Consider the following 26889-nt stretch of genomic DNA (forward strand, 5'->3'; position numbering starts at 1 on the left):
TGGATATTTTCATATAAATTCACAGGTGTTCACAGTAAATACACTTAACAACAGACTGGGTGGAGTTAAACAGAGTGACTGTGCGCACGAGCCATAAAATATTATACTTTAATTATATCATTGAATAATCATAACGACAATGTGGCTGCTGCCTTTACTCGACCAGAGAATGAAAGCCCATGGTTCAGTGTGTGTTAGCTCAGGGAATCATGTGGGCACTCACAGGCCAGAGGAGCAAATATACTACTACCACACACACACACACACACACACACACACACACACACACACACACACACACACACACACACACACACACACACACACAAATACACACTTATCTGACAGCAGCCTTGTATTAGTTTAGTGGCCCTGATGGGACTGACAGCTGGCAAGGACTATAGACTTGTACTTACAGGTACACGAACTGCATTGAAAGGACACCAGGAATCACAGTTTCTGCAGCCAGTCGAATATTGCTCAATTTCCTCTAGAGTGATTACAGAGAACTTCTTCTGTAGCTCATTATTAATGCTCGAGGGGACCAGTGACAGGAAAGGATATATTGTTATTACTGTTGATCAAGTATAAGCTGAAAAATCTAAGGAATAAACAAATGACTGAAAAAGTTGGAAAAAAACAAGGCAAAACAGATATGAATATAAAAAACAATATATATAATATTATAAATAAATAAATAAATAAACAATACGTTCAGAAATGTCAAACAGATGCTTACATTTTTTTCAGTACAGCACACGTCAGCAAAGCTGAGTTGGTGATCATAACCCTAGTTACCACTAAGTCAAAATGATGCATGTCTTCCCTTGAAAGCCGCATGTGGTCAGTTAATGCACAATTTGTTTTACACATACAACCAAATATTAAGACATATATGGTATTTGAGTAAATATCCTAGCACAGAGGAAATGATTAAACGAAAGTAGATACAAGTAGAGTGAGATCTTGCAAAAAAAGCAAAAAATGAAAAAAATTCTATGACGTGATGGAGAACGATGTCATGAAGTGACGTTTCTAAAAAAGGAAAGCTACAAATTAATTTGGATGCATAGAACTGCTATGTATTGAAAACTTATTTTTTTCATCCACTTACAGTGACAGCAGGGGCACTAAATGAACAGTAATCACAGAGAGCATAATGTGTACTGTGCTTTTGAAAGAACATTGCCTCGACATGGCTTGTGGCAAGAGGCAAGGGTGCTGTGGCCTACGATCAGACAAGATTGGCAGTAGCGCATCTTTATCCAGCAAGTGGCTGTAAATGTAAAATGAACAGCAAAGAGTGAGAATGCATGCTGTTTTGGCTACTTCTACAAAGGTCTCTATATACAGAATCTTTACACTTACAGCTATGAGGTTCTGTCCTGAGCAGGAAGTTAGCAAAGGAACACGGTGTTTGTGTGTGTGTGCTTATGTGTGAAGCTGCCGAGTTCAAAATACAGTACTGGGTATAATAACTCCCAGTCACCAATCTCAGCGCTGTTCAGCGCACAACAACTGGTTAGTGTAGACAACAACAGGTGAGAAAGATAATCATATTTCCCCTGTCAAAGGAAAATATGACCTCCTCCATGTATGAGGAGCAGCACTTACTGAGTCTTACGGTACAAGGTCAAAATTTCAGAAGCAAAATTTTTCTACTGATTCTAAGAACAAATACTGTAACTGTAATTGCGAGACTGGCAGAGAGAAGTTTCCCAAGTCGGCTCATTAAAAAGGAATCAAAGCCATTGTTAGCACAATTACGTCTTCCTGTATTCTCTTATCACTAAGAGAAGAAACAGAGAGACGACTTTAGCTGTAAGCCACAGTTTGAGAGCAAATCTGTTTTTGCCCCTAAAACTCAAGCATGTGGAGATCGATGTGGTTTATATAATCTGACATAAAACACCGGAGGGTCAGTGAAAAAAGACACAATTAATGTGAAAAGAAAGCCAATGCAAGGCAGCACTCAGGAAAGGTAGCACACAGCCTCCATGAGATGATACTAATGCTGCAAGTGAGAGAGAAGCAGAGTCAGTGTCACCATGCTAGCAGCTAATGTACAGTGTGCAGGAGTCGGTGGGGACAGCAGAGGTCACACAGGACGAGGTGGGGTTGAAGGGGCCTAACCCTGCTCGTCCCCGGCCCCGGTGGCTGCATGGAGAGCAGCTGAAGCTTCTCCATTACAACGCGATGCAGGCTCTGCCTCCTGCGGCGCCGGGCTCGGCTGCTGCGGCTCTGCGTCCGGGGCCGCCACCCCGGCTCCGGCCTCGAGCGGCGCTTGGCTTATCTCTGCTCCTGCAGGGAGCCCTGTGACGGCAGCGGGCGTCTCCTCTTGTGTCGCGGCAGATGAGGGTGCGGAGGGGTCGGTGGCAGCTTGGGGAGCTGCGGCGTCTGCTGGGGCCCCGGCTGCAGGGCTGGTTGCCTTTGACTCACTCTGCTCAGGTGCTCTCAGTCTCTTCATAATGGTGGTGACCCGCACAGCTTTCTGTAGGAGGAGGGAGAACAAACTGAACTCAGAAAGGTGCTGCAACCTGAAAACTTGCTCAGAGAACATCAGCTCTCATCGGACCGTCTTATCTCTTACACCATACTTCACAAATATACCTCCCTGTTCCAGGACTGCGCAACTACTGCTGAACTTTGTGAAGAAGAGCTTCCTGGAAGAGAGAACAAAAGGGCTTACCTTCCACTTAGCTCTGGCAAAGTTCTTCTCTATTTGTGCACACACATTCTCCTTGATGTTCTTATCTGAAGCTGCACCGCCGGAGATCCTGTTGTACAAAATGGGAAAAACACAACTTCACAACAGAGCTTTATGTTTGCCCTATCTTTGGATGCCACAGGCTACTGCACACAGTATTACTCAATTTGTTGTTCATTTTATTGGCTGGCAAACTTTTGCAGGGACTGTTTAACCTTTAAGGATTATTCTGATCATTTTTCTGGGCCACTTTCTGCTAGTTTTTGCCACAGTGACAGTAAATTTGTGTTCAAAATGTGTAGTTTGGTGGAAGTGCCTTTGTCAGACGCACCTAGGCAGTGCCAACAGTCGAACTGAGAAAGTGAATCATAAATGCCTTTTTAACACAATAATAAATGTCTTCAAACTGATGAAATGGAACATCCGTAAAAACATATGAGAGATGCATGCACAGTGAGGTGATTCATATGTTTTCCCCAAACTCACTATCCTGGGAATCCCAGGAACTGCACTTGTTTTTAAGATATAACTCAGCTACAGTCAAAACATGTTGGTCATATTTCAAGATACACGAAATACAACGAGGAGAAATTCAGTTAGGCTGCTGGTGCAAGCCTCCTGTAATAGTCAAGCAATGTTAGATATAGTACTAAGGTCAATGATCACTCAAAATTAAAAAGCAAAGCTATTGAAAAGCTCTCACTCACTCGGTGTGAGATATCAGATGCATTCTTTGGGAGATATTGTCCTTCTTTCTGTTGAATGTGTTACAATAAGCTTTCAGTGCGTTCCATCAGAGAGCTCACAAAGCTGTTTCAAGTAAGTAAACTGTAGGTCTACATATTTTCTAAATATGTTCCAATATGTTGCAAATGTTTTCCAAGAAAGAAAGAAAGACAGATAAAGGGAAATGGTTTGGATGGGCATTCTGGCGAATCCCATTTCATACTGTACACTACCTGCTCAGTACCACACAGCACACAGACACAGTCACAGTGAAAATAATGGAGCATTTAGCACTTAAAGAGACAGATATTTCCCTCAGGACTTGGTAGAGAAAGAAAACAGCTAAAAGAGAGTCAATATTGGAGTTACATCTAAAAGGTGGACACAAACTCAGCTCCAAGTGAGTGATAATGTTGCTCTGTAACTGCAACATGTATAAATAAGCAACTATTTTAGCAACAGGTTCACTACATCAACTCGATGATATGTCAATGATGTGTTCACAATTTGTTTCCAAAGGCCCCAAGTGGCCAAAAAAAATGTCATTTCATGTTTAAGTGTGTTAACATGCTAACAATTGCTTATTAATATGAAACACAGGATGTCATGAGAATGCAGTTTGTTTTTGAGGTATTTGCTATAAACAAAAGTATTGAACAATCACTAAAGTTCTTACGAATCACCCTGTAGGGAACATGAATGTCTGCCACAAATTTAATGGCACTCCAGCCAATATTTGACAGGACATTTCCACCTGCAGGTAGCACTGAAGTAAAGGATCACCAAAGTTTGTTTCAGATATTTCAGACTGCTAATGTGGCAAGCAGTTTTGGTTTTTGTTACGTGTTAATGTGATTTTACAGGACACACCAAACAAGAAAGAACGTCTGCTCTTCAGCAGTTGTTGTGATCACATTATTACAATCTGATTGCACTGCTCCGTTTGAATGGTCTGCACAATATATCACAGCTCTGCTGCCTACCATTCATGGTTTATAGCCTCCTGGGCTGTCAGTCTCTGGTCTTGATCCACCTCCATCAGACGTGCTACCAGACTCTTAGCTGTCAGGGAAAAATCACACAGAAGAAACTCAACTCAAAAGGATTTGGTCTCCCAGTTGACGGGAACATAAACATGACATATGTTTGACCACTCTAGAGGTAAGAAGGGACAAAATCTCTCAAATTTAACGTGTACCCAGCAAGCTGCCTTTGTGTTCCTTCACACCATTAATTTAATCCTAAAAGTACCTGAATCAGAAATGTCATCCCAGTACGGAGAGTCAAACTCATAATCTCCGGCCAGGATCTTTCGGAACAGGTTCTTGTCATGGTTTTCATAATCATCGTCATCAGTTTCATCGTAGAAAGGAGGGTTGCCTGACAACCTGAGGTAGCAGAGGAAAACAAGTGCATCAAAAAGTCAAAATACATCTATATACCGTAAAGTACAGTCTAATTTTCATCAGTGGTTCAACATTCCACCCAGTGACTTTAAATGAGGCGTATCCACATCTTCTGTTGAGAATGATAATCTTCTCTTTTTATGTTTTATGCCACAACTTACAGTATGTACATGATGACACCGGTTGCCCAGCAGTCCACAGGCCTGCCATATCGCTGTCTCCCAACCACCTCTGGAGCTGCACAAGAACACGCAAACTTCATTCAAATCTCTGTCACTTTGAAAGCCACAACAGACTGTCATACCACTCTCACCACTGACCTGCCTGAATAACAATGTCTTATTTGCCACTTGGTATGTGTATATTCTCACCCAGGTACTCTGGTGTCCCACAGGGGTCCTTGATTAGTCCGTTCTCCAGCTTAGCAAGATGGAAGTCACTGATGACTATTTTAGAGTGCTTCAGGCGGTTGTAATAAACCAAGTTCTCCAACTAAAGAAAATCATATTACAATGACATCAGTTAATGTAATATTCATGTGTAACTTCTTTCATTATCATCCTTAATCGTCGAGTGAAAGTTGAAGAGGTTGAATTTCAGTTGCGAGAGAATTTTCTGAGGAAAATATAATGAGAAGACTGAAAACATCTAAAAGTTTCATTATCCAGTGCAGATTAAAATGAGTCAAATCAAATGAGAGACAGTCAGTTTAATTTGTTATTTTACTATGACTTAATTAAAGCTAAATGCCTTAACTGTGTTTGACGTAGTTTTAAGAAATGTACTGACTTACATTTAAGGTGACAGTCCTGAACAGGGACATTTGAGAGGGATCAAGGTGGAGAAGCTAATCAAGCTGTTGTTAGAAATAGCAATTGTTTGGCGCCCACCTTTTCATGGCACAGACATCATTCAAGTGCACCCTGCCTAATGCATGCAGTGTTACAATCACACTTTTGGCATTTTGGAAACGTAAACTGGAAACGGGTGGCATCAGAAGAACCTGCCTACATACCTTAAAGATAGCCTACCTACTTTCATCCCCTTTAAGCAAAGGACTGTCCTCGTCCTCACACACTGACAGTTTAAAGAGCCCTGTGAAGAGTTTTCCTCAGAGGCATCTTATTGTTGTCTGTTACGAGCAGAGTTTGAATCAATACAGCAGCTCAAGTAATGAGAGGAAGCATATCATTCCCTAAAACAGAAACAGGTGAACTTGAAAAAGTCAAATTTTGGTCCAGCTCGCACAAGCTCTGCAAGCCAACAGCAGACTGTAGGCAGCCGCCACAGCATGACATCATCTTTGCTGCGCTGATTACACCATCAGCCATACTTACAATAGACAGGTTGAATTAAAGTGAAATTAATTTCATGGAGCAGAGGCTTGTGGATTCTACTGAGGTTTATTTTTGGAGCAGCTGATATCGGCACAGACTAGTAAGCCAACATTTCAATAAAAAAAGTTTACAACCATTTCAACAACTTTTGATTTCTATATTTTCAGCATATAACTAAATAACTACAGGATGTCCTGGACGAATTTCTTGGTTAAAAGTGGTTAAAAAGTGAAATCCCCTGCATAGATTACAGTTCTATTTCTTGGGTTAACAGTGAGATGCCACCACAGTAATTGTGCAATAATGATTAGTTTATATCTTCTATATGCCTGCACGACTGAAGCATGTTACCTTGAGGTTTCTGTGAACAATGCGCAGGGAGTGGAGGTAGGCGACAGCCTCCAACACCTGGCGCACCACGTTGCTCGTGTCTCGCTCTGAGTAGTAACCTTGGTCCAGGATCCAGTCAAACACCTCTCTGCCTGTTGCACTGTGGAAAAAGAAGAGTCATAATGTTTTACATGTTTGTTGTTGGAAGTTATGAATGTGACTTTATCTCAGAATTGGAAGATTTGCTGTGTATTACTCCAACATTATTGCTTTAAATCTGACTGGGAACACTTCGGTCTAACCTGAGCGCCAGATGGTTTGTTAAACAGAACCATCTGGGAAGTCGTCCATGGAAACTGGAAAAGGGCAGGCACTTTGAAAAACTGCTTGACAGGTGGTTGGATGAATCACCTGCCTATCACCATCTATCATGAGCTAACTCTACCCAACCAGATCATTTGACCATATGACGTAGCAGGAGAGTGAAGCTCTTGCTGAAGCCCATTGGGAGAAGAGTGAAAACATCTTTCCCCTTGAAAAAGTTCTGTTCTATAGCAGCATCGAAGCTAGCCTCTTTAGGAGCCGCCATTGTTAACGTAAAATGAGCTGTCGCTTCTCTTGCTGTCATCACATCTAAACCACGCCCACCTGTAGCTTGTAGGACCCTGATCGGTCCAAAACACTGTGATTCAGCCACAAGCACATAACCTGAGGCCCAGCAAGCTGCATTTTCGGCTCACTTGATCTAGTGCAATCTTGTGTGATCTCATGATCTCATGAATCCAGCTGCCTCACAAGGTATTCTCCATTATCCTCCATTCTCTACCCATGTTTCCATCTGCTCTCTACTGCAAACTATTCATATAAAAATTGAATTTTTACATTGTATATTTATATTGAAATGTTAAGGTTCCAAGAATAAACATTTTTTTGACAAGACTGAAAAACACATCACACCTGTTAAAGAAAAATGGTTTTAATCAGGTCCCCATAGACGTTTCTCTGGTGTTTTATCATTTTCTTCTGAGTATCTCACGTTTAGCATATCCATATCCAAATGTATCGAATTCCCCAAGAACACATGCTGATGAGAATGGAGCAGCTAGCAAGCAATCATATCTGAATACCAAATGAGTTGAGTTCAGAGCTGTTCTCATATCTACTAGGTCTCAGGCTACAGCAGCTCATTTCCCACGAGTGTATAATCAACACATACAGTTCAGCCGACAAGTAGACAAGCAGGGAGCATTTCCTTCTGGCTCATCAGACATCTGAACTCACAGTTCAAGGAAGAGGAAGTATTCTTTTTTGGTCTCGAAGACGTCCACCAGTTGGAGAATATTGGGATGCTTCACCCTGAGGTGGTGTGTCAAAACACAGAGAGAGAAACACAAAGAAAGAGAGAGAGAGAGAGAGAGAGAGAGAGAGTTCAGGAGTTATATAGGAGATGATGTCTGTATCATTCATCGAGTTGGAGGAATAATGGAAAGATCTGCTTTAGTGTTCATGAATATCATACGACAGCAGACCTTGAAAGGGTACTGAGATCCCAACTGCATGTTTAACTGCCATTAATATCCATAGATAACCACATTTATGTAACCTGGTACTTCCATTTGGGCATAGAGACAAACATGCAGCAGCATGGTGCTGAGCAGACGACCGTGCCTTCCACAACCATGGCACCACACGGGAAACTTCATGATGAATTTGGCCAATAAAGCCACAGTGTTTGAGGCACACAGTGTTGTTCTTGCCTGTCAATGACAAAATATTCCTGGCCCTATTCCTGAAAATTGAGATTTGGGACATTTGTGTGTCATTATCATTTTGCGTCACCACTAACAGGTGGTGTTGTTGCATAACTGTAATTAACATGTTATATCAGGAGCAAAGGAAAAGCACTGCATTATGGGATTTTTAGCAAACAGTACTCTGCAAACTGTGAGTGCACTGCATGCATTGGCCTACACCTCTGATAAACACTGCTTTTTCTTTCCTTCCACAGGATTGGTCTATTAACTGGTGTATTACTATTATACACATTTCGTGCATAGCATTAAATAATCCATCTAGACATAAGACATAAAACTATTCTGCTTGTGAAAGCAATTTTTCTGATATGGCCTTTCCACAAAAAGATCAGAAATACTTAAAATTACATCTACTGTAGTCCGTCATTAAAAGATCCATAATCTATGAATATGTAAGTATTACTCATTTCAACAGCACTTGAGGTTTTCCCTGCAATTATTCCCAGGCTGATGATTAGCTTTTACTGGAAAATGAGATAATCACAGAGAAAATATGTCTCAAATACAGCTAGGAACAGTGGCAGCATGTGTGTGATAACTCAGAAATGAGGTTTGCCTGACTTTTTTTCATTCAGTTATGTTTTTCTTCTCAAATATCAATTTTGACAGTGAAATTAGTATTTAAGAACATTTAATAGTCAAGACAAATTAACAAAAAACAAAGAAACTATTTACCACAGACATTTACACTCCAGAGAACTTCAACCACAACGAATAACTTACATCTTTAAGATGAGGATCTCATTTTTCGCAGCCTTGCGGACTTTCCTTCCATCCTTTTTCAGGAACTTTTTACACGTGTACATTTTCATTGTATTTTTGTCCTTGGCCCTGAATATCTCACAGAACTCCTCCCTGAAGAGAAGCATTGGCAGGGATGTGAACATAGATCGTCAGGATTTCTTGAGAAAAGATCATTCAAAAGTCTGTTGAGCTGGAGCTGGAGAGATACTTACGATTTAACAATCTGACCAAGGTCATATTTATCTGTCACGTCTGAAGGATTGTTGTAATCCTTCTTTTCCCCGATTGTTAAACAGCCAAATGGCATGGCCACTTCTGACCTGTGGTAAGACAAGAGAGACGGAAGAGGGAGAGATTGAAATGAATACAAGGACAGAGGAAACACTTCCTTCAATCTGTCTTCTCTTGTTGTCCTGGGGTCCCACCTAGCTGATGATGCCTCTTCAATTTGGCGTCACACTGTGCCATATTATTACTTTGGATGATGACTTGGCTAAAAATGTGGCCCTCCCTCAGTCATTAAGAAATACTTCAATAATGCTGAGAAAGCCTTTTAAAAGTGTGAGAGCTTAAGAGACACCAGAGGCAGTATCAATGCAACAGATTGTTTCACTTACTGTAACAGAGCCTTTCATGATCATGCATTAATAAAGGCCAGAGCCATCGTGGGATCTGCTGCACGGGCTCAGCTTTATGCTAATATCTAACTTCTAGAAAACAGAGAGGGGAATGTTTTCATAATGAAGCAGAAGTCTGGACTGAATATACCAGTGCTTCTCTGTGGGGTGAAACTCACAAATCACTGAGGTCAGGGGGCAGAAGGAGCAGGAGCATATGGTCTGAGGGGCCAGTGAGGCAACTGCAGCAACAAGTGAAGCATTTCCAATTGAGAGAGGGAGCCAGCAATTATTGGCACAGCACCTCAGCACCTCAGAGAGGAATTAAAGCACTTTACCAGCTCTGCACCTACACTTGAACACCTACTTGCAGTGCAGGCGCCTCTCTTAAACAGTGTGGGGTGAAATTTGAGACCAGCCTCTGCAACTTTACTGCACGTATATACAGTATATGTAATGTAATGTAAAATATATGTAATTTTTTCTTCTTCTTCTTCTTTTCTTTTTTTTTTATCAAGAAAGATTTAGTAGTTTGTTTAGTTGGAGTTGTTATTTTTGTGTGAAGAGAAGTTTTTTTTATGTCTCTCACGCCACTGCACAGTCAGGAACACAGACACTATTGAAAAAGTAGGAAATTTGCTGTTTTTTGAGTGCGAAACAATAAAACATTCATCCTCCCCTGCAGTTCAGTGTGTGTGTGTGTGTGTGTGTGTGTGTGTGTGTGTGTGTGCGTGTGCACAAGTCCAGCTAAAACCTAGAATCCATCTTCATATATATATAATCTATATAAGATAGCATCGAGAGGAAAAATCCACATCTTTTTTGTGGTTGAATGATGATGAATATCAGATGATTTTTTTTTTTTTTTTTCATATTTTTTGTTAAAAATCCCATTAATGCATTCCTTTATTATTTGTGACCAAAACATGTACAAAGCAGGACACTTCACAGTTGAATAATACAAGTGTCAGTGCTCTCTGGTGAACAAACTATAATGGTAACATTATTTTCAAAGCTGTATTTTCAGCTCTGTATTAAGGGGGTACAGTGTATGCAAAGTATGTACGCAGGCTACTAGTTAAACTGCATTTCCCATCACTGTTATGGTAAAATTTTCAGTAGAAACTATGTTCTCTGCTAGGTAGAGTTTCAGTTTCAGCACCCATAATTCCCCATCTTCAGATTCAGGATAGAAAAAAATCAGGCTGAAGCACAGAAAGAGTGGGACCAACAACTGGACCGAGCTCATGAAGCTACCTTCCTCATTAGGGTTGGGAGACATGGATAAAATCTTCTATTAAGGTACGTGTCATTGTATATGACAGTATCGATATCGATGTGCAGTAATGACATGCAGTATAACATAATAGAGTAGATTTTTTGGAAGAAGCCTGTAAGTCTAATAATGCATAAAGCAGTCCTGCTCATTGATTTGCAATACTGCCCACAATACAACAAGCCAGTGTGTGATTAAATGCTCTTCTGGTTCAAATCTCTGGACAGATTCATGAAATCTGGGGGGGGGGGGGGGGGGGAGTTGTTGCTTCTACCACTGATGTTTCCTTGATCAAGGCACTATACTACTTATTACTCCAGTAATGCTGCTCAGGGGCCTTTACAGTAGTACAACACTGCAGCCTCACTGAGTAGCTCTGAACTGGTGTGAATATTTTGTACGTGAAGCCGCTTGAATGTAAAGCAGGAAAGAGCTGAAAAACAACTGCAGAGCACAATTTCTCCACATGAATAAAGTGGATGTCTGCATGTAAATTTACAAAAAAATCATGAGAAGTATAGCGTTATGTGTAAGAACGGCAATCTGATCACTGCAGCTGCGTGAAACATCTCATGATCCAATCTAAACAAACAAGCAAAGAGATGTCTGAAATTGTCCAGGGAACATGTGTGAGGGGCTGACCTTTCCTGGCTCCCCTCCTCTCTCTTTCACTTTCAATGCACTGTACATGTCTCTCATGGTAAATGCTTTAGCTCAGTTAAACTATGCTACAAAGAAGAAAGTTCTGCACGGCTGCTGTCTTAAATAGGGTAATTTTGAGGAAGTCGAGCAGATGCAAGACATTAGGAAACGTCAGGAAAAATCTATATTATGCTAGAAAACATTTAAATTCCGCAAGTAGCTGGAAAAGTCCACAAGAGAGTCGTTGAATTGTAGAGAGGTAAACAGACAAGAGAGAGCAAAAGGGCAATTCTGATGCAGATGAAATCTAATAAATCTAATCAAGAAATCCACCTAATAAACAGAACCTTTGTGGTTTTGGAAAAGTTTTCTGAGGGGAGTCAGTGGCAGACACAATCCAGGCAAATTAGCTCAGCAAAAACCAAGAAGTGCTCAAAGTATCTTGGCAAGCCTCTGCCGTTTTCCCCCAAGTGTGACTTGCTGTAATGGATGAAGAATTTGTGAAGCATTTCAAGTGAGAGCAGGATGCTGGCTGTATCATATAACAGAGGCTGCATAATGGGCCCATTTGGACTGACCACCATCAGCAACATTCAAGCATTATCACCCCATATTCTGACTGTTCTGACTGCCCCTCGGGAGCACCAATCGATGCGTCGCGATGCTTTATGGCCCAGTGTGAGACCTGGGTCTGCTGGTGGGGTTGTGCTCGGGCCACACCGCGGATTTTCTGCAGATGCAGTGAAGACTGAGAGGGAGGAAGATGGATAGTGATAAAGATCTGAGGCCTATTAAGTGAACGCACTGCCTTCTCCAGCCAGGCGAGCCGATGAGCAAATGAGGTTTTTCTTGTGCCCGTTGAAATCGATGAGAAACTCTCGTAGTGCTTATGTCTGGGTGAATCTCAGGATTAGGTTAAATGCAGTGCTTATGTGCACTGTGTCAAGACTTTTTAACGCAGCAGTAAAGGGGATTATTGTACCTGCTGCTATGGTATAATGTTGGGCTAGGCCTTGGGCAAATGGCTGGTATCTTTTTGCTACAGGAAGCCTTTAGGTATGTGAGGGAGCATTAATCCCACCATGAAATTTCTCAAGAGATGGACAAATGTCTCGTCATTTTTGGAAACCCTTCACTCACTGTTTAGTTTTCAACTCTGTTTTTCTTTCAGCCTCTTGCTGTGGCTCAGCAGCCACTTAATGAGGATGCACAGTAAAGAACAGACTCCATGCATCATACTTGTGCCGACTGCAGGCCATTACAGATTTACTGAAGTGAACCAAAGCATTGCTGAGCCTCAACAGTTATGTACAACCTATATTTAATATAGACAGCATTCACCTGAGTGAATATAATAATATGTAATATATGATCAAATCCAATATGCTGTGTTAATTGTACATAATTCTGATGGATGATCACTGCATGACCCTAAGGTACACTTAACTGAATCAAACTAAATGCATTATACATTTTTACTCTGCACCAAAAACAGGACATCGGCATGGATGTTTGGACATAAAAAGTAAAGGACTTTGAAATGGAGTTAGCCTCCCACATGTTTAACAATGCTACTGAGACACGTGGTTCAGGTTGAGGAGAGACCTGGGTTTGTAGTAAATATTGAAAAAGTCAATCAAGTCAACCCAAAGGGCATACTGAATACATGTGTTCCACTTTTCCTCATTACTCTTGAAGAAACAGTAATCTGAGCTGCATCAGATTTCCATCAAAACGCTTCCTATATCAAATCAGTGATGCATGAATGTAATTTCTAGGCTACTGAGTGGCAATGAAAGAGTATGAATGGAAGACAAAAGGATAAGCATCACAAGACTGTCCATCTTCTAAACGCAGTATTATGCTGTTCTGTGTCTCAATAAATCCTAATAGATAATAGAGTGAAAGCCCTCTTAATAGTTTTTTGTACCTGCATAAATCAGCTCTTTCAAATTAAAGCTGCACTAATCAATATTTTTATATTAGCAATGAATCAAATGACTTCGTGAAGTGGATTCCTTGTAGTGACAAACCCACAGCTCATTATTTTGATTTTACAGGCCCCAACTTCACAGTTTTAGTTCACTCTCACTATCTCACCAGCATGTTCCAGCTGCAGAAGGCAGCTGTTTTCAGTGCAAAAGCTCTAATAAACCTACTATATGCTACTTTCACTGCACTGAACAGCAGATAGACAACGTTAGCTACTACCTGGTGAACATAGTGGAGCATTTACCAAAAGGGGCAGATATTTCCCTCAGGAGTCGGCTTAGACCCAAACAATATTATAAAAATTGTACTTACATTCATCAGGCAGACAGAAACATGACTCCACATGAATGCTAATATTGCTCTGTGTCTGCTGAATGTGCATGTGAGCAATTGTTGGCTCAGGCAACTTTTTTTAACATTTTATTTATTCATATTCTTAATACAAAAAAGCAGTACAGCATTTACAGCGATAACAACAGACAAAGGGGAATTTTAAGAACAAAAGACAAAAACAGAGATAAATACCAGGAAGCTAAACTATTGTAAAAGCATAAAGTCCATTTGAACATTTTAATGCCAAAACGCCATATAGCAGTGGGCTGTTTCTGTCATGGATAATTAGCTGCATATTTTGGGGGAAAACAAAGACTTGCAGTGAAAGTGGTTTAATATTCTAAAAAGTTCTTATGGGATCGTTTGGGGATAAAGGTAAGCAGGAAATGGTATTAATTATTGGTTAAAAACAACAACAACAACAACAACTGCCCACTCCCTTCTTGATTGTTTTGGACAAACTAGTATTTCTGTTTTGACACGGCTCAGCTCAGCCATCTGAAATATCATCTCCCCCCTCTCTGTCCATCAGTCTTTCCCTCTGTTCCTGGGGATTGGCTGGAGCCACAGCCCCGCAAGGACACTAGACTCTCCAGCTATTAGGAAATAAACATCCTTGACATTCATTTTCTTTCATCCCCGCTGATCTACTGGGATTGCCCAAGAGACTGCGATAGCACTCTGCCTTCAGCTGAAAGGAGAAGATAAGGTCAACACAGATGGGCATGGCGACAATTGTGTAGTCTTAACACAGAGCAGTGAGAGAAAGATGCTCAAATGGTTGCCTCCTGCTATCTCTTCCTGTGAAAAAAGCTGCTATTGCAAGTAAACAATGCAAGAAATTATGCTTTTTAAACTGGAAGCAAGCACAAGGACTGGCGGGTGATAGAAAACAAGAAAACAAGTTCTTGTTGGACTTTTGTACCTCAGCTCTGTCTTGATGTGAAAGCCCTTAACTTGGGCAATGCTGGCAGGAAACTAGGGTCAAATGATAGAGCTTTTAAATAATACAGGGGTTGCAGTTACACTTTAAGTCTACAAACCAGGATGTTTAATGTCGCAGGTTCAACCACTGAACCCAGATAGTGAAGCAGCCCAACTGTGACTGTGCAGACAGATGCAGAGAGAGGTTTACTCTGACAGTTAATGACATTTCCATATTTGTCACACAAGATCTCAGCTGAGCAATGCAGCCTCATCATTCACCCTGTCTTTATTTGCTCGTAGCATCTCCTCCATGCTTATTGATGATGATGTCGAATACAGGTCATGCATGGAGCAGCAGGTAAATGAACATCACTTGATTTTATTTGATATCAGATATCTTCACAAGAAAAAAATCACATTTTAGTTGCAGGTGTGAACGTGGCATTTAAAACACGATTTTAAAGACATAACAGACTGTCACACAGTAAGTGTTAAACAAATCATTTTTAAGTGTTGACACATAACACATCAACACAAGTGCGAAGGGTGTCGGGAAGCCGCAGTCCACACAGCAGCTCAAACAACTAAAACACAACCTCCTAAATGATTAAGACATACAGTATACAAAAGGTAATTTGCAGTTGTAGCTATTAAGCTCCAAAGGTACAGCAACAGGCAAATATAAATGTGCGAATGATTGTTATTGCTTGTTATACAGTAACAGCAAAATCCCATTAACACCAAAGCTGTCCAACTCTGAGTGAACTTTTATGGATGAATGGCTGAACCAAGGGCCAAGAGAACCCATTAGCGCTGAGATTTGCTTTATGAACGTTATACTCAAGGTAGAATATTGATGTTATGCAATGAATCTAAAGTGCCTCTGACAACACTGGCAAATTACTGTTGCACTGTTGACTGAATATCTTGGTCTATTCTATCGTTAATGGGAACCTGAGACGAATGCTAAATCAGAATACTTTACATGTATATTATTTCACAGTATACGATAAACACTGCATTAATTCAGTGGCGATTCTCTGTATTAGTGAAAGCCAGAAACTCACTGGGGAAGACGAAACAACATGCTGCAGCAGCATCACACTGCCTCATTAATGCTCCTCACAAATATCATGTCTTTTTACGTTTAACTTTAAGGGGAAATGGCCTCTTGGAAATGTTGACATAAAAGTTTGCATGCATGTCTCTGGGGGATTTTACTGCACTAATTATAGTTGCAATATAGTGAATTATGCTTGCTGTTTCAACATTTCCTGGCCAGCAGAGGAGCGTGGAGCTGAAAGGTCTATAACGAGGGCAGAAGAGCAGGGTAACAACTGCAGATAGGAAATAAATGTAGAGTTGAAAAGTTGTATCAATCAGCAGGATGCATGAACTAGGATCAGAATAAAGATGGTGGCAAAGGTTTTTAAAAGTGGGCGCATACACAATTGGATTAATTATTCATGGTATTTTCCACAGTGTGTCTCATTGGGCCTGCGGTTTGTGTCTTTCTTGCATTGAGGAATTGCTGTGTCCCGCGGTGCTTGCTTAACAGTGTGCTAGCAGCAGAAGCATGGCAGCTCTGGCAGTGCTGTAATAATTACCAGCCTTCTCTCCTCAGCCCTCCTCTAATCCCAGTTCAGTGCGCTGCACTGCTTGTTGGTGTCTGCGTCAGCCTCACACACAGCAAATCTCCGAAGAATTGGGGGGATTGGATAGCTCTACCTTTTTTTTTTTTTAAGGACTTATTCAAGTCCAGGGACCCTGTCATCCCTGCATAAAACGATCACAGTCACACTCTATGTGTTGTCATTCATTCATAACAACTCTCTGTATCTGACTCATATTGCTGCATTCTTCACTGAATGAGAAAACACTGCAGTGGCTTCTTCAACAGCAGACAGCGAACTTGAGAAAACCCTAGCTCTTCCACTTCACTTCTTTCTGCCTCCCTGTGCCATCACTCTTTCACGGTCACACTCGGAGCCCCTCTATGGTGAATCACTTGTGGCAACAAGAACCACAGACTTAACTTACACATTACAGGAATCAAGGTAAATTACAGCCTCCTCTTATGACAGCTTTTAAAGGGGAGGTGAGACTGCAGGATCCTGACACATATATTGACACATATATTGATATATCGAGCTCCCTCCCAGGACTGGCAGATTGCCCTTTCTACACCTGCTGCCCACCATGCCACTATTCTTCTGCTCCAGAGCAGGGGCACAAAAAGCACTGCCGTAATTAGGCAGGGCAGTGCACAGGGATTTCTGTTATCAACCATACTCATGTTATTACAAAGCCAGTGAACAGCTGCTCAGAGCCTGTGTGAATTAGCAGGATGCAGGATGGTGACATGCAGTGGCTGCTTTTTGTTTCTTTTGGCTCAGTATACTTTTGGCAAAAAATGGAAATCAGTCCCTGCAAACTACAAAATACGAGTGACCTCAAAATTTGGAATACAATTGTCAGCTGGCAGTGCTGATTTAAACAGAGCAAAAAGCCTTTTTTCTGCTTAATCTGTAAGTCATTAAGACATTGTGAATATGAGCTGCAGGGGTATTATTACATCAATTATGACACTGATTCAAGACATTATATTGGGCTTGACTTGGCTTCAGTATTGCCAGATTGGCCGGTTTTGGGTTGCATTGTGCAGGGCTTGGTCATGTTTGGGCTGGTTTACCATGAGATGGGCTGGTTTTAAATTACATTAAAGATGACAATATACTGAAAAATGTATTCATACATTGTATTCCTTAGTTATATGAACACATCCAGTCACTCAGTACAACTTTGCTATGACATGATTTTTATTCATTCTGCTGAGAGGAGATATGACTTATCATCATCGCCACCCACCAGCAGCTTACCCCATAAACACACAGGAGCTGCAGTGTTTTAGCAAAGCTGTACTTTCGTTGTAACAGAAACTGTGCTCGCAACATTACAACATCATTATTTGTTTGGCTTCTTGACAGCATGGGATTACGTATCGCCGATTTCTCTCTCACTCTTTCTCTCTCTCTCTCTCTCTCTCTCTCCCTCCTCATGCATGTGTGTTGAGGGTAGTTTAAGCTGGCGTACTGTCGAGGCTTGTTTCAGTTTACAGAGTTAAATAAATTAAAAAAAAATTACTTTTGTTATTTGAGCACAGGGCAGAAATGGAAAATTGTTTTCTAGCTGTATTATAAGAAGTACCCTCCAATCTGGGTTCTAGTGCACTTCAACATCTACATCGTGGTTTTATTATTGTCGTACTGAAATGTTGATGAACCACAATACTGTGGCTATTGTTGAAATATAAATATAATACAACACTAATACTACTACTGCTAATAATAATAATAAACTTTATTACTATAGCACCTTTCATACAGGAGTTGCAGCTCTGCATGAAAGGAATCACTTGCACCAAGTGGGTGCTTTACATAAAAAAGACAGAATGGACATAAAAACAAATAAAAATGAATGTAAAATAAGATGAAATAAAGACAATGCATTAAACCACACGACACTTTAAAAGACGGAACTCTGATAATGTACATAATGCGCTGATTGTTAATGTACAACTAAGCACACTGCCACAGGAGGGAGAGCTGTCTTTAATGCAGTCATTTTGAACAGAGTTCGAGCTGGTGGAGTTTGCACAGTTAACCTGGTTGGTTGGTTTCATGACAACACCTCCAGTAAGTTGAGCAAATAGCAATAAAAGCCAATGAAACAGATTAAATAGCTATGAAGTAATCGGTTTGTCAGCAGAAAAAAAAAAAAAATCACATAACAACTGAATCCTGCTAAAACACTAAATTGCATATTTAGAATTGTAGTGCACCCACAGCTGCATGGCCAGTGTTGACATTCAATATGGCTTCCCTACCTGACAGTGCTTCAGTGTGACCTGGACAGCCTGCAAATACAGTATATTACTCTTCAGGTAAGATGGTTCATAAGTGCTTTCCCTATGGAGGAAATGTGTGAGAACAATGGCAGCTTGTTTTGACAAAACAGCTACACACAATCCATCCTGAGGGAGAGAACAGTGTGTGAGAGTGTATAGACATGAGTGCATGCCTGAATGCTCACACGCATGTGTGCATTATGGTGTGAATCCATATGGGCCACTCCAGTGCACTATGAACATTTGTGTCCTTTCCTATTTGCAAAGGATCCAGCCGCTATTTTTAGTTTCAGCCCAAGAAATATCTCTGCTGTCAAAACTCCTTTATGTCATTTTCAGTCTCACGCAGAAGAGATGAATTACATTCTAAGATGGTAAGAGCACCTTTTGAATGCATCAATTACAGATGCAGCTCAAAGAATGCATGATGAAGGCAGGGTCAGGGAGGGTGTGAGACTGGGTTAATGCAAGAGTCTAACAAGGTCCCACCTCAGACACCATACCAGTGTTGAAGAGCTTGGTTCAGTCTGCCTGACAATGGTGAATACAACCCAGACATGCCTTCATATTCACACACATCCACATACACAAACACAGATAGCTTCGTCCACAAATGTATGCTCATAATGTCATTTACTGTAACTGGTGCCTCCATTACTACACTGTAAACAATGAGAAACATGAAAATGAATCATTCTGTTTGTAAGGTTGCCACTGCACTCTGACCAGCTGGTGCACTATCCTAGATATCTGCATCCATGTATAAATTATCAAACAATGCACTCAGCAATGCGTTGTTTAATAAGTTCACTCAATCATCTGTCTGGCAACACACAAAACATTTTCGGCCATACAGCCGTCATCAGTGTGTACAAATGTAGGGATACAATCTCTACTTAAGGGTGCCAGGTAAGTAAACAGATGAGTGGAATCACCAATCACTGTGATTTCACCTAGAATGGAGTCACATAGAGTGAACATGACCATCAATCACTGTGAGTCCACACAACATGGAAATGCATTGACCTCTATGTGTGAATGTCTTATTGCAGTACATTCTGGAAGTTACGATGTCACCAGATTTACAGGAAAGGCATCACACTGTTTTCCTCATTTGTGCCAGCAGGATGGAGAGTTTTCAAATGATGTGTTCTTACCTTTATGTTGGGCGGAGTCACAGTGATTGATGGTCATGTTCACCCGCCCTCTCTATGTGATTCCATTCACCTGTTATCTTACCTGGCAGCCTCAAGTAGAGATCGTATCCCTGCATTTGTACACGCTCATGAAGAATGGATGGCCGAAAACGTTTTGTGTGCTGCCAGACAGATGATGGAGTGAACTTATTAAACAATGCATTGCTGAGTGTGGCGCTCTCTCTGTGTACATGAATAAATAAATAACTCACTGCAGAAATGTCAACCTGACTGTTTGCTCCACAGAAAAGACCACAACCACAAATAATACTCAGGCTACAGCTGTAGTAGTATGCTAAATTGTGAGTTGCACACATTAAATTCTACTAAAATGTAATGTTTTAACTAGCTCAACACCTCTTTTCATTATGGACTTTTCCCTAAGACAGGCCCGCTTTCTTCATTCTTTTTTACATTGTAAATCTTTAGATAATTAATTTCCATGCAAATATATGCAAATTAGGATGGCCTCTGTCTCATACAATTGGTTCCAATGCATGTCAAACTCATGTTCAGTACTCCCACATCAAACCCTTGTTCACTGCTATATGAATCTCGTGGTTTCAGCCATGTTACTTGGCGAGGACACTGATGAATGGTTATGGTGTTATTTTCTACAAACAAAAGCAGGATCATACCACTGGATCATACAAAAATTCACTCACAAAGTCACTGTAATGGTTCTCTCTTTTATATTTAAGGATGTTGTAATATTTGAAAAATTTGTGGTACAGCTATATTTTATCTTAGGACAGGCAGATACAGGCAAATGTGCAAATTCCTCTTGACTCCAAAAAACAGGTCTCTTGTTTACACGAGGAGTCCCAGTGGCTCAGTTTCTCCGCCACAACAAAGAAGCCTTTGCATGGCCGATCTCATTAGCTTCCAGTTCCTCCGTGCTGCTTCAGTGGACAGAAACTTTAATTGCCGCGCATAAAATCGACAATACATGAAATATTATCATCTAAAGGCAGGGATAAATAAAGCGGCCTTGGTTTTAGTGTCGTGCTCGCACTAATTGAAAGTCCCCTCAGAGTGCTGACTGCGAAATCGATCGCGCAAAAGAGACACAAATTATGAGCAGTAAATTCAGGAAAGCCCATTAATGACACTGACAGGAGGAGACGTTAAACTGATAACATTTGAAAGCAAACAATGCTACTCCCAGTGTGGGATGAACTGTTTCCTGTGGCGAACTGGAGGGAAACTGTCTTGCGCTGTAGCAGAACCACAGCAGACGGCATCCTGAGGCTACAGGAGACTAGTCTAACTCAATATCACCCCGCACGTACACACTACCTCATGTTCATCTGGATCACATCTGGTATTACATAATAGTCTTGTTAGACACCGCATTAGACTCACTGTACAACAAAGTCTCCTATACATTTTAATGGCATCTGCCCAACAGTGTGCGTGGAGGGTGTAGATACATCTTGTAGGTTATTAACACAGCTAGATTCCAGATGACAGTCACGTCACAGTGTCCCTGCTGCCTGCCTTTCATGCAAGGAGCACATGGGTGTACTGTAAGAGATTTCAGATCAACAGCTCTGTGTCTGCAATAACATTTGCATTTCTTGCCTTGATCAAGATGATAAGATGCTGGGAAAATCACATTAGCTGACTAAAAAAACTTGTTTTATTTCTTTGCCTCCAAACCAGGCAGACTGAGTGCTCCATCTCTGTCTTTGTACCAAACTCTTGGGTTCCATCAAGTCTTCACCTGCAGCGACCGCCACCTCTGACTCTCATCTCATCCATTTACTGAAAATGCTCTCACCAGTCTCAGCTGCACTAGCCCAGAGAGGAGAAAACTAAAACCAAAGATGTCAGTGCTTTATGAGCTCCAGGAGCTGCACCTGTGCAAGTGTTTCAACTCGAGCGAAAAAGTTGCCCTGTGGCTTTATGAGTCTGTTTGAAAAACAAGAGAGACTGGAGGAAAATGATGGAAATAACTGAAGTTCTGGTTAGTTCTGAGATCAGTCAAAAGCACTTAGAGTTAACATCTATTTAGTTACTGGGCTGATTCGCAGAAATGGTCCAGCAGTCGGATTTGCACAAAATTCATGGTTCTTCTGAGAGCCATGAATGTCTGCATAAAATGTCACTGACTGTCATCAATTTCATCAGTTGAATACTTGTTGAGAAATTTCAGTTTGGAACAAAGTGGTGGACTGATCCACACACTGTCTGATATCATCATCCATTTAATGCAACGGCATTTCATCACTGAGAAAAAGTGAAAAACAGTCATACATCTGTACAAGACTGACGTGATCTTTCTGGAAAAGAGGCCGAGGTCTTTTCCGCAGGCACAAAAACAGCACACGCTTTTCCTTAACTCTAACATGACAACAAATCCTTTGCAGGGCCATTTCCTCGTGCTGTCACACAGTCTTGTGTTTTCCCTCCTCTGTGCAAAGTAAATATATTGTGTCTAATGCTCTCATTAGTTTCCGCTGTATCTCGGCGTGGCATTGCGTGCTCGCTCCATCTTTTATTCTCTCTTCTCATTCAGTTTGAACAGCTCTATTCTCCACCGGGGAGCGGAGGCTTCTTATATCATCGTTTCACTGAACTGAAAATAGGAAGTTCAGAGCATGAAAATGCCTTTGACAGAGGGGGGCTGCTGCTGCTGCTGCTGCACCCTGAGCCTGCTGTTTAAAACAAGGCAGATCTGGAGGGTTTTGTCTGAAGTCCAGCACAACTGAAATCAAATGCGCTATGATGAATACATTGCTCAAAGGCAATGCATGCGTGATGAAGATGTGGGTATCTGCATGGTTTAGATTCATTCTATGTGATGTCTTTTCGCTAATGAAATAGCCTCAATCTACAGGGAGTGGAGCAGTGCAAAGCCTGCACTTTTTAGCAAAATACTTTAAAATATGTTATGTAAGATATCAGATGCTGCTGAAATGTATCTAAAATATGCATAAGAAAAAGCAAGCTAACAATAATACACAATTGGTGGATTTTCTAATTTCAAGTCAGGTCAGTAATATCAGGCGTGAAACGAGTGTTTTAACACGACAGAGCAGTGCAGATCTGCCGTCTCGGTCTTACGACGAACTGCCACAACTCAAGCTCTCGTGGAGTGGATTTTGATATTCAGCTAAAACACTGAGTCAGCAAAAACGGGAACACTGCAGTAGAAGGTTTAACATTGTTGTGCAAAGGCAGGGCAAACTCAAGTGTATGAAATCGACCTGGCTCACTGTAAAGCTGGAAACTGACATCAAATCAGCACAACACAGTGTAACAGATGAAAACCAGTCAGGAGGTAATGATTCAATCATGCACACAGGCCTCCACATTGTTCACAAGTTAAGCAGTTTTGGATTGTGTTAGCTCTTCATCCAAGTCCAATCTTGAAAGCCATCTGCATGATCATTTAAATTCTCTTTTGCTCGGAGAAAGCAGCTAAAACTCAACAGCATGCAGAGCCTCCACAGCCAGGGCACCATGCCTCTGCGTGTTAGAGGTGTGTTACGAGGTTCTTGGAGGGGATAGAAACTGATGGGCTGCACTGCTGCAGAGCTGTTGTGTGAGGGCTTGGTGTGAAATCAAAAAGAAGTTTTTCTCTAATGCTTGCTGCTTTGGAGAGAAGCCTAGAAAATGGAACAATGATACTGTATCAGTTCGTGTTAATGTGATGCTTGTCTGCTGATTCATTTTGTGCTGCAGCAGAGTTAGCACAGTGGCTGGAATGAGAAATTAAGCACCTTAAGGACAGCTGGGTCACGTCTTTTATTAATCCAACTTGAAATGTTTACACTTATTTGCAAATCCCAATGAAAAATCTGTGAACTCGATATTGTGTAAGTATCTGAGCTGTGCATGTGCATGTATGTACAGTGTGCATGTATGCACATACTGTGCATGTTTATTCCAGTCTGCCGCACATAGAGGAGGCCTTCAGGGCTAGATTGCGGGAACACTGCAGCAAATGTTCATGTGCTCATATATGTGTGTGTTATGAGAACACACTTGTTTTAACTGTACACCTGTGCGTGTGTACAATTCCAGATTTCTCTCAAAATCTTCAGTATGTCAGCTCACAGTTCAGTTCAGTCATCAGAGCACACTGCGTTTGAGTGAAACTGCTTTTATTTCACAATCAAAAACAACAGGACGGAGACTGAAATTTTGGCAGAATGCTGTGGCTGTTATGACTCAACTAGAGCTCAAATTGAATTGTTGGCCAAACAAAAGAACTAAAGGGACTAAATACTGATACGGTTTCATTTGCTGGTGTGTTACAATGACCTGCTCCAAATATGGGCTGTAAGCGTTGTTGATCAATAAAAGTCATTCTATTGCTACTCAAAGGTTGCAGAGATTTCACATCTTGTTCCAAGAAATCTTTCTTGTACATTGCTTTGGTAGAAATGCTTCACAGCCTCCACATTTCAGTGTACCAAGTCATTTATTTTTCATAGTTGAATGGGTCAGACTGGATTGACACTATCGAACCTCGAAATAAACATGTTTTCTATGACTTCATTTTAAATATGGCAACCATCAATATATGAAAGCATAAACAGTGTTGTCTTTAAGAATCAATGCAAAATTACTCATTACTAGTCAATAAAGGAGTGGGTGTGGTTTCACAACGATGGTCTGTGAGCGGGTGTGTATAACTCGCTCTGCATTGTTAAAGTGTCAGCAACACTGGACACAATCACTCACTTCAAGGTGAATTAAAACTGAAAGTAAATAAACTTTAAAAGTATATGTTAATAATATAAAAGGAATTTCATTGGAATGAATATCAGGACACCCAAAAACACTAATCAAGTTGACCGAAACAAACATTATCTTTATCATAATATTTCTCCAGTTTTCTTTCTTGATTCGACCTTCAAAGCTTTTACTTTTCAGGTGTCAGTGGGAGTTAGCCAGGTACGCAAAGAAACCGGACTGATTAATCACAAGAATATGTGGATCAGCTAAATTTAAAAGTTGTTGCAGAACCCCAAATTCAAAATATCAAAACAAATTTAAGTCATTTAAGCGAATTTTTAGCAATTTCTGGTGAGACATTTTTAGAAATCAGGAAATAGAAGAGAGAACAACAAAGAAAATAAAAAATAAAATTGAAATGGCCATAGGTCAGGCCTCTTTGAGGTAATAGAATGTATGAGTGACAAATTTTCAAAATGTATATTCTGTCGGCTCTCTTTGTCTGCGGAGTTCTGTGAAAACACTTCTACTTTGCAAAAGGAAGTGTGTGTGCTCGTCAGAAGGCAGAAGGCTGATCAGCATGCATGTGTTACAGACAGGGTTTGTGATAACTGTCCAAAGTACAGTACCTTCATCTGACAGCCACACTCTCCCCTGGCACAACTGTGAGCTGAGCAAAGGAAAGGATGTGTGTGTGTGTGTGTGTGTGTGTGTGTGTGTGTGTGTGTGTGTGTGTGTGTGTGTGTGTGTGTGTGTGTGTGTGTGTGTGGGTGGGTGTGTGTGTGTGTGTGTGTGTGTGTGTGTGTGCCTGTGTGTGTGTGTGTGCCTGTGTGTGCATGCTTTGGGGGTCGTGGAGGACTGGAGGGCAGGGCTGCTATCATAGATGTACAGTATATTTTCAGAATGGTGCCTGTGATAAAAATCACCTTTGTTTCACAAAAATATGCAAAATGCTGAGCAAGATTTAATCTGAATGAATGAAACACAAATTTGATAAATTAACTGTTGTTCCTCAGCCATCACCACTAAGTATGACCTGTGGGCTTGAGAAGCCATGTGCAAATGAGCTATCTGTAAATTGCTCCAAAGTCATTAATTAGATGAGACACAACTCGAGAGGCGCCCTGTAGATAAAAAGCTGCAGGCATGAATATGCAGGATGTTTGCAGAGGTCTTTAAAACACGGTCATACCATGGCGATTTCAGATGTACAATGCAAGCAGGTTAATTCACCGACTGTGTCAAATATGAGAATAATACCTCCCAACAAGTTCATGCATCACTCGTAAAGCTTTTGCTGCAGAACGTCAGCTCGTGCAGGATTAACAGCCACACCAGTGCGGTCCTTTAAACTGGGATATTGTAATGATTTCTGTCAAGACATATATTAAAGGTTACTGAGCTCTAGTTCCCACCATGCGTTTTACACCAACAACTGGTGTATCTTAAACGAACAGTAATGTAAGTCTGTTCTATCACAGCCCATCATATTTACAAGCTATGCTCTCTCGGGAGAAAACCCAGCAGGATGAGGGATGCGTAATCTCTCTTGACAGAATGTTCGTGAAAATTAGGATTGTGTCAATGGTACGTGCTTTTGGATACTTAGCAAGAGAAGCCAGTTTGCACTGAATTTCTTGCTGCTTTACAAATTACAGTACAGTGAAGCAGCTGTATGTCTCACTGTGTGGTGTAGGTAAACATATGTTGGAGACAGATTTCATTCAGTCCAAGTCATAATACCAGACTGAATGACACTGCAATGGCATCAAAGTTTTACATTAGAGTAAATGCACAGTAACAGTCCTGTCTCCATGATTACAGTGATCACATGGGTGAGACAGCATAGGAGGACCGCCTCTATCTGTAAGAGATGACATATTGTTGGTATAGAAAGAACTTTTCCTGCTGAGAGACCGGGGTGAGTGCATGTGTTGCGACCCAGTGAAGGGTGGTGAGCCGTCCTGCATATGGCCTTGATAGTCCCGGCAGAGTTACAGCACCGCCTGCCCACCAGCCCGACCCACCTGCTCCACAGCAGAGCCAAGCAAACCCCGATCCCCATGCTGTCTACATTTCCTGTCGTACAGACGCAAACACCAAGCCTCTCAAAAAAACGTCATCAACTCTGAATGTCAGCCAATGCTTAAATTGTTCTAGGCATTCATGCATGTTTCACACCCACAGTGTGATCAGACTTGTCCTTATCAAATGGCAGGAGAGCATGGTCCAAACCTTCACCGGTC

The 26889-nt window shown here is 41.1% G+C and overlaps 1 protein-coding gene across 1 annotated transcript in view; it reads right to left on the minus strand.

Moving 5' to 3' along the window:
- Positions 1-266: 266 nt before the first annotated feature.
- The window catches only part of LOC139328584 (caM kinase-like vesicle-associated protein), a 37557-nt gene continuing 10934 nt past the window's right edge, over positions 267-26889 (minus strand). Inside the window, exons 2-11 of the mRNA XM_070958397.1 lie at positions 9277-9384; positions 9044-9175; positions 7788-7862; positions 6528-6666; positions 5211-5331; positions 5001-5076; positions 4685-4821; positions 4417-4495; positions 2690-2777; positions 267-2491 (exon numbers count right to left, since the gene is read on the minus strand). Of these exons, the coding sequence (XP_070814498.1) occupies positions 2129-2491; positions 2690-2777; positions 4417-4495; positions 4685-4821; positions 5001-5076; positions 5211-5331; positions 6528-6666; positions 7788-7862; positions 9044-9175; positions 9277-9371 (1305 nt within the window). The 5' untranslated portion in view covers positions 9372-9384 and the 3' untranslated portion in view covers positions 267-2128. The remainder of the gene's footprint in view (positions 2492-2689; positions 2778-4416; positions 4496-4684; positions 4822-5000; positions 5077-5210; positions 5332-6527; positions 6667-7787; positions 7863-9043; positions 9176-9276; positions 9385-26889) is intronic.

This window comes from Chaetodon trifascialis, chromosome 3, assembly GCF_039877785.1.
Source record: "Chaetodon trifascialis isolate fChaTrf1 chromosome 3, fChaTrf1.hap1, whole genome shotgun sequence".
Classification (NCBI taxonomy): Eukaryota; Metazoa; Chordata; class Actinopteri; order Chaetodontiformes; family Chaetodontidae; genus Chaetodon; species Chaetodon trifascialis.